The sequence below is a fragment of the Carassius auratus genome, chromosome 1 (genome assembly GCF_003368295.1).
Source record: "Carassius auratus strain Wakin chromosome 1, ASM336829v1, whole genome shotgun sequence".
NCBI classification, from domain to species: domain Eukaryota; kingdom Metazoa; phylum Chordata; class Actinopteri; order Cypriniformes; family Cyprinidae; genus Carassius; species Carassius auratus.
The window spans coordinates 6316359-6324901 of NC_039243.1; the positions used below are offsets into that span (position 1 = coordinate 6316359).

At 36.5% G+C, this 8543-nt stretch overlaps 1 protein-coding gene across 3 annotated transcripts; it reads left to right on the top strand.

Moving 5' to 3' along the window:
- The first annotated feature begins 803 nt into the window (after positions 1-803).
- Positions 804-7451, top strand: LOC113046751 (homeobox protein OTX1 A-like). Of its 3 annotated transcripts, none has more exons than XM_026207909.1 (4): positions 804-948; positions 4878-4995; positions 5204-5355; positions 6291-7451. In XM_026207909.1, exons 2-4 carry the CDS (start codon positions 4899-4901, stop codon positions 7071-7073), a joined length of 1032 nt encoding a protein of 343 aa, XP_026063694.1. In that variant the 5' UTR covers positions 804-948; positions 4878-4898; the 3' UTR covers positions 7074-7451. The 3 variants fall into 3 exon arrangements, with proteins under 3 accessions (XP_026063694.1, XP_026063612.1, XP_026063527.1); XM_026207827.1 differs by lacking the exon at positions 804-948 and adding an exon at positions 2400-2573; XM_026207742.1 differs by lacking the exon at positions 804-948 and adding an exon at positions 2401-2681.
- The last annotated feature ends 1092 nt before the right edge of the window (positions 7452-8543 follow it).

Consider the following 8543-nt stretch of genomic DNA (forward strand, 5'->3'; position numbering starts at 1 on the left):
GTATTACCGAATAATTATGTGTAAATTACGAGTATAGCCTACTTAAAGTAAGCCTATATGAGTTTTTAAAGCAAACAAATACAAAAACAACATGATTTATATTTACATATGTGAAATGTACCTACGTCTTTCATCTTAGACTATATCTAAATTAAAGTGAAACATAATTTATTTTTTTAATCAATAAGAACAGGAAACTTAAAAAAATGTATGCGTCTGTTTCAGTGTTATTTTCTTTTATTTATTTTTTTTTTTTTATTTATTTGTAATTTTTTTTTTTAAGATGCACAGGAACTAACACTAGAAAAGTTTTTCCCCTACCAATTCAGATAGGCACACGTTTTGTTTTCATTTTCGAAAGATATTGTCGAAAGCACTACCTTCTCAAGAACTTAATAATAAAGAAAAAAAAATAGTTCTGCATTACGTAACTGATCGTAAACAGGCCAGAAGAGGATTAAACAAAGGAGATTTAAAACTTCTAGTTTTAGGAAATCTCGTATCATATTTAATTTCCGCCCGATATTTAAATAGTTTTAAAGTAGGGCATGGACAGTCAGGCTATCCTCCTGTTGATCCTCCTCCGTAAACTCCTCGATCCAGGTGTAAAACTTTCCCGCGTCTTCCTCTTTCATCGAAGCCGCGGTGAGTGACATCAGCGTGCACTGCGCTCGTGCTTCCTGACAACTCCGGGATTTACAGGGGATTTTATGCACCATCGTTTTAATAATCGCCGACGATTTACAAGAGACACGACAATCCGCCTGGCAAAGAAACCAATCTTTCTCTCTCTCACACACACACACACACACACATTGTCGCTGCACTCTCTCTCTCTTTCTCACACACACACTCGCTTCAGGCCGGCGGATCCCGCGGCTTTACGGGTTTATACTGCTCAGGAAACTCTGTTGCATTTGGGATTACACAAATACCCCTGGACAATAGGTTAGTGCCAAAAGATATCTTGATTTTACGGGAACGAGCATCTTTAACATCTTTTGGTGCGTGCTAAATTGTTCCCAGAAGTTCTGGTGCTCTAGGTTTATGTTGTCATGTATCTCGTCATTGTTCAACGTAATGCCAGATCTGGAGCAGTAATTAACTCTGTAAACAGGCCTAAGCATATGACTGGTAGACAAATGCCCTTATGATAATTTGTGATTATCAATCGATTCACTTGATCTGTCTTGCAGGCATCATAGTGACTTTAACTGATTATGTAAATCTTTTTAGCAATTCATAAAGGTTTATACCGTTTTCTATTAGTAATTTAAGGATACACAAAAATGTAAAAAAAAAAAAAAAAGAAGAAGATATAAGCTACATATAACATAGGCCTAACCTACATTCAACGCACAAAAAAAGTGTTTTCTTTTTATTGAGTCAAGAAGTTTGTAAATCCCTGTGTCTAAAACTTCAATAAATAAATAAATAAATAAATTAGGCCTGCTTATATTTTTCCTCAAGGGGTTCACCTCTGTTTAAGGTTTTATATAGCCTATAATAATTTTTGAACGACAGAACATGTTGGTTACACACCAGACTTTGATTTGCGAACAAATAGGCCTAGTCTTTTTTAAATAGCCTGTACTAGATTTAAAACCGAATCGTTTCATTGCTTGTTTTGTCCTAATAAATAATTAAAGTACATGATAATATAAAACTATAGGCTACTTACATCTAGATTTATTTATTAGAACTGCAGCCTTTGATGCCTTTCTCCACAGTTACCACTTTTTTTTCTTTTTGTAGTTTTTTTTACTTTTAAGCTTCACAAAAAAAAAAATCTAAATTACTTTTAATTTTGAAACTGCCATCTAAAAATACATTCACTAATTTTGCATGAATTGTAGGCTATTAAATGTAGTTTTAAATGACGTAAACAATCCAGACAAAAATAATAATTGACCAGGGAAGGCGCATGTCAATAACGGCCTAACGTCAACGTTTTTGACCATTTTGTTTATAGCATGTTTATAATAATTATTTGTAGAAAATATTTTTTGGCATATAAACGTAAAGCATGCGTGGATTAGCTTCTTTTATGAATGTTTATAATTGAATGCTCAGAAAAGATTAGGTCAATCGACCAAACGGTAAATTGACTGAAAAATAGTAGCCTATAGGCCTAATCATTTGTTTTTGCTTTGCCTCAGTGTTACGCTCACTAAAGGCTCGAATTAAAAGTGAATTCAAATCTACTCCGTTTCTTCTCCTCGGGACCCATACGTTCACACGGCAGTTTAAGATGTCGTCATGTCGAAAGGAGGAGTTAATGAGTGCGTCTTCGTTCTGATTGGATAAAGCTGTCGTCTGTAAAGACAAGCGAGACTTCTGATTGGTTGTGGGGGGCGGGTCCGCAGGTGTCCGCTCATACACGGACAGGCCATCAGGGAGGTGATCAATCTAAATTCGTTAGCGTTGGCTATCACCTCAATATTACGCGTGGATAACGAGCCTCTTGAGCCACTGCATCTTACTGTCTGCGGATCGGCTTTGTGATCATTTTGGGAACTTTTTGTGAAGTCTGTGGCCAATTGTTTTCTTGCAATTCCAATCATCAGCTGGAGGTTAGAGCCACTGCTCTCCTAAAAGAGTGTATTGGTTTTGTGGATTTTTAGTTTACGGATCTCAAAGAAAGAAAATAAAAAAAGAGCACAGAAGACCAAAAATAAGAGGTAAAGCAAAATGTTTCAAATAAGTTTTCATTTTAAATACCAATCTAAAGGCTATAAGTGCAAAATTTTGGTTGTTTAAGGTTGTTGTGATATATATATATATATATATATATATATATATATAATCTCACTTTACAATATGTAATTATGCAATTTAAGTTGGTTCAGTAAATTGTTTAAAGTTTTCAGAATGGTTTAAAAGTGCAGTAAACTTGGCTGTAACTTTGGCATCACTTAGCTTTTCCGTAAAATGAAAGACAGCAGTTGAAATTAATAATTTTCATTAAATTTAGTTTAAAGATCTATTTTGCAAAAATGGTATCAAAGTAAACTATCTTGGAGAAAAAAACTTTCTTTGAATATCTTATTGTAAAAGATCATTTGCCCTGCATTAAGTCTTAGACAAATTAATGCTTAAAAAAATATATAGGCTATATTTTGCTTGAATTACATGTGTCTTTCAGAACTTCGCAATTTCAGTCGTATTTAACGAACTTCGCTGAACCTGAATGTAAGGAGAAAGAGAGTTGTCGTTTATTTAGTTGATAAGGTTTCTACTGCAAATGGAGTCCCCTCTGGGTATAATCTAAATGGCTATGGAGAATAATTTGCACACTCACTTGCCATTTACATATAGTTAAAGCTCGATTGTGGAGTCCTTAGGACCATGTTATCTGTCCTCAGCGTGGGATTAATAGGGCCATTCATAGACATGAGCGACGGAGAAAAAGCGCAACATGTCATTTACAGAACTTTTTTGTCTTAATACATTTGTACTATTGCCTCATAACAATTGCAACGAAACACAGTTTGGTCCTCCCAAATAATTCCAAATGCGCATAAGCCTCGAGCGGCCTTCTGTCCAGGAAAACAAGCGCTTTAGCATTAGAACAATAACTGAGGTATTCGATTCTACGATGCACATTTTGTTTTTAAAAAAAATAAAGGTAACTATTTATTTATTCTTTCATTCGTTCTGTAAAATTAGTCGCTGGGGTGTATTTTTAGAGATTGTGTCAAAATTATCGATTTTTCTTTTATGCCAAAAATCCTTTATTAGATTAGATTATGTTCCATATAGATATTTTGTAAATTTCTTTTGATTAGTAATATGCATTGATAATAATTAATTTGGACAACTTTAAAGGCGATTGTCTCAGTATTTAGATTTTTTGCAGCCTCAGATTCCAGATATTCAAATAGTTGTATCTCGGCCAAATATTGTCTGATTCTAATAAACCATATATCAATGGAAAGCCTATTTATTCAGCTTCTAGATGAGGTATACATCTACATTAAGAAAAAATTGAAACTTAAGAATGGTTTTGTGGTCCTATATATATATAAAACATGACCCTGGACCACAAAACCTTAAGTGTCATTTTTTCGAAATGTATATTATACCTATTATTGAGAGAGTGAGAAATGTATACACACACACACATATTTAAAAAGTACTGTGAATACAACCAAAATATGTATATTAGGTTTATTTAATAAGACATGTTTTCTATTATCGCTTTTTGGGGCCATCATTCAAAGTGAATTCAGTCATTCCGTGTGGACTGGGTCTTAATAATTAACTTGTTTCATAAATTTAAGGCCACATGTTCAATTAATTTAGTTTATAGGCTATATTCCAAATCATAGAAAAAAATATGTATAGCGCGTTTTAGGCCTATCTGTTAACATGTGTTAGACTAAAACGACCATTAATTAAATTCATAACTGCACCGCCAACTTTCAAACGTTTTGGTAAACAAAAGAAAAGATCAAACATTTGGCGGCGGCGCATCAGAAGGAGCGCTTAACAGGGCATGACATGTAAATGGCCAATTAGTGTGTTAAGGCCTTGATTAGTCGAGTGTGAAAAAAGAGATCATTAAAGGCAAGACATTGGTCATTCAGACTGATCACTATCGAGATATACGTTTCACATGTATTTTGTTTTTGTTTTTTTACAATGGGGCTGTGTATTTAATATATCCAAATACTATTTATTACAATGCATTCTGTGATAGGGCAATGCATGTATGATAAAGGTGATGCAATAACTGGCAGTTCCAAACACGGGCATGCTCTTTTTAGCTTTTTTTTGGAGAAAAACACAATGGAGGGTTGGGGACATTATAACATTTTTAAATAATCACATTTTTATTTTTGGTTTATTTATTTAATAATTTATTTATGTTGCAGGTGTCTCTCTGGAGCTTAACAATGATGTCATACCTCAAACAGGGCCCTTATGCCATGAACGGGCTGGGGCTCAACGGGGCAACCATGGACCTCCTCCATCCCTCTGTGGGATATCCGGGTAAGCACATTTTTTGAAAGATAACATTAGTCTCTTCATGCAGTGTCTTTAGGAAAAATAGCAACAAATAAGAATTTTGCAGTACTTTTAAGCATGCAATGCATGTCAATTCAAAAATGATTCAAAAGCACCTTTAGTGCATGTATGACTTTCCAAACGAGCATCTGTAGACATAATTTAGTAACTTAAGTTGTTTTCCTTCTTACAGCACATCATCGTAAACAGAGAAGAGAGAGAACAACGTTCACTCGCACTCAGCTGGACATACTGGAGAATCTGTTCGCCAAGACACGCTACCCAGACATTTTCATGCGTGAGGAGGTTGCTCTGAAAATCAATTTACCTGAGTCAAGAGTGCAGGTGGGTGTTGTTGTGCCACTTTGCCAATCCTAAGAGATTTAAGTCAAGTCACATATATTTATTTACACACTGCTTTATATATACAGGATGTTTCAAAGCAGCTTTACAATCAAACAGGAAAAGAATGGTAATGTCAGTGTCATTGTCATTAGTCAGCTCAATTTAATTCAGTGTTGATTCAGTTTAGCTCAATAACTCTTGCCAATGTTGTAAATGATCATTTATGAAACAACTTCAAATAAGCTAACGCAGCTCTACAGAAAAAAAATAGGGTCATTATTCAGCTCAAGTCGGTTTAGTGTTGATTCAGTTCAGTTAAAAACATGTCAATGTTGTTAAATTAATCCATTATAAAATAAATTCAATTTCAGCTGTAAATCACAGAAGAAAATGGCATCATCGTTCAGCTCAGTTTAGTTCATTGTTGATTCAATTCAGTTCAGTAACTAGGCCGGTGTTGCAAAGTTCATCAAATATGAGACCATTTCAATTCAGCTATGTATATGTTGTCCTATTGTCTTGTTTTTTTATTTATTTATTTGGACCTTGAGTCTGTAATAAAAGATTGTAATTATTCGGCTCAGTTCAGATTCAGTATTAATTTAGTGGAGTTCAATTACTGCATCAGTGCTGCAAAGTTCATCCATAATGAAATAAGTTCAATTTCAGTGTTTTCAGTCTAAAGGAGATTATTAATCTTAATTCAGATTCAAAGTTGATTCAAATCAGTTCAGTAACTGTCTATGTCGTTGTAAGATGCTATAAAGACAATAGTGTCATTACCCAACTCAATTCATTTTGATTTTTGTTCTTATCTGATAGTGTCAGTGCAGTTAAATAAATATTTTAGCTGCTCAGATCTTAACATTTCAGCTCATAGATGATATTCACTGATTTGCGTGACAGTCATTAACCTGTGATGTGCTTGTCGACAGGTTTGGTTTAAAAACAGACGGGCAAAGTGTCGTCAGCAGCAGCAGAGCAGCAGCAGTTCCAAGATCCGTCCGGCGAAGAAGAAATCCTCTCCATCCCGCGAGAGCCCGGGGTCAGAGAGCAGCGGCCACTTTACTCCTCCTGCCGTCTCCAGTAACACCTCATCGTCCTCATCTTCGTCCTCGGGCTCCAACCCCTCTGGTCTTAGCGGAGTGGGCCTGATAAGCAGCTCTTCCTCAGGAACAACACCTGTCTCGTCCATCTGGAGTCCCGCTCCGGTCTCTCCGCTCCCCGCTCCCTCTTCGCTCCCAGACATCTCCCCCCCGGCCAGTGCGTCCTGCATGCAGAGGGCCATCTCGGGCGGCGGGGGCACCACAGGAGTGCCGTCGTACCCTATGCCCTACAACCAGGCTCCAAGCTATGCCCAGGGCTACCCAACCTCAAATGCTGCCTCTTATTTCGGTGGCATGGACTGCGGATCCTATTTGGCCCCGATGCCTGGCCACGCCCACCATCACCCACACACCCATCACACACAGCTGAGCACCGCCGCGGTGTCAGGACACCACCCTCACCATATCGGGCAGAGTGGGGGACACCCGCACCACCCTCACCAGGGGTACAGCAGCGCTGGACTGCCATTCAGCTCCTCAGACTGTCTGGATTACAAAGATTATAAAGATCAGGCTGCCGTGGCTTCATCATGGAAACTGAACTTTAGTCCAGCAGCGGCCGACTGCTTGGACTACAAAGACCAGGCCGCCTGGCGCTTTCAGGTTTTGTAAGGACTATTCATGTTGTTTCCTGATGTTTACTTGTTTGTTTTACTGTGGAGAAAGCCACCACAGGGAAGAAGTAGTGACTTTTGTGCCAACTTTTCCCACTTTTTGGGTGAAGAGCCGTAGGAACAAGGGTTCATGAACCAAGCGAGACGTGCCCTCGGTGGACAGATTAAAAAGCGAAGGTCAAATTTGTCGCACTCCCGACAGGACGCACTGAACAAATGAGACATGTGATGTTTGAAACAATGAAGGCAATAATAATTTTATATTATTTTCTCTACAGAGGTGAATGTGACTTATGCCTTACAGCTTGTGTGAGATGTTAAAAACTAATTTGCATTCATGTTCATTTAATAAATATAAGCTTAGATTTGAGACAAACTGTTTTTCATTCTCTTTTTGACTTCTGATGTAACATTATGGGGCTTGTATGTGAAAAACAACAGTTTCAAAACCACTATACATTTTTTGAACAAAATTGTTTAAAATTCAATAAATCTTCTTTCATTGCAAGTTACTAAATTTTGACTATTTAAAAACAAAATCTTGTTTAACTTTCAAAATCTTAAGATTTTACTTTCAAATCTAAGATTTTACTTAACAAACATTAAAGCAAATGCAAGAACGACCAAGCTCCACAATAAAGATTATAACTATTCAAATTTTAAAGCTATAATCCACAATATACTATGAATTACAGTGATTTTGCCATGGTTAGGTGGTGTCCCTAAAAGGAAACAATCATTAAACCCAATACTAAAGTTCATAATCATTACTAAATGATATTGCAGATGTAGAGACTTTATACTATAGATGCATTAATACAGAATTTTTATTATTTGGGTATCATAAATGCCTTATCCAATCAGAGTTAATTTTACTGTAAAGCAATAAACACCTCAAGGCTATGAGTACAATGCAAAGGACATGAAAGTCCTTAAACTGTTAAAATCATTGTAAAAGAAGCTTTTCAAAAATGGTGGCAGCAGCACTATGTTATAAGTGCTATGTTACAATTCTTCCATCAAAGTAACCTGTGGGCTTATGCTTAGTGTTGCCAAGAAACATAAGAAATGTTTGATATCTGTCTGTTTTATAATGAGTCACAGAATCTAGTGAACAGCATCTTATTTTAATTAGTTGAGTTGTGGCTGGAATAAAAGTGTGGCTTAGATTCAATCCAACAGAAAAGCTAATGAAGTCATATCAACACATTTTGATGAACATGTACTGGTATTTTGACTGGTAATAAGTGGGTTGCAATGATGTGCCGATTTATTTATCCAACAGAAAAACAACACATCATGATTTTAATTATCAGCTACCTCAAGACTATCCGAAGCAGCTGGGTAAATAGGGTTAGATAAACGGGACGGCGATGTTTGCTCGTTTGTTCTGGGGAATCCTGCTGTGTTGTAGCTGCATGGCATCTACTGAGGCACAAGCATTGTTGGATTTGGTGCATCTGCATCA

Coding starts and splice junctions, on each gene's coding strand:
- LOC113046751 (XM_026207909.1), top strand. CDS start 4,899: ATGATGTCATACCTCAAACAGGGCCCTTATGCCATGAACGGGCTGGGG. Junction 4,996..5,203: donor TCCCTCTGTGGGATATCCGG/GTAAGCACATTT, acceptor TCCTTCTTACAG/CACATCATCGTAAACAGAGA. Junction 5,356..6,290: donor TACCTGAGTCAAGAGTGCAG/GTGGGTGTTGTT, acceptor GCTTGTCGACAG/GTTTGGTTTAAAAACAGACG.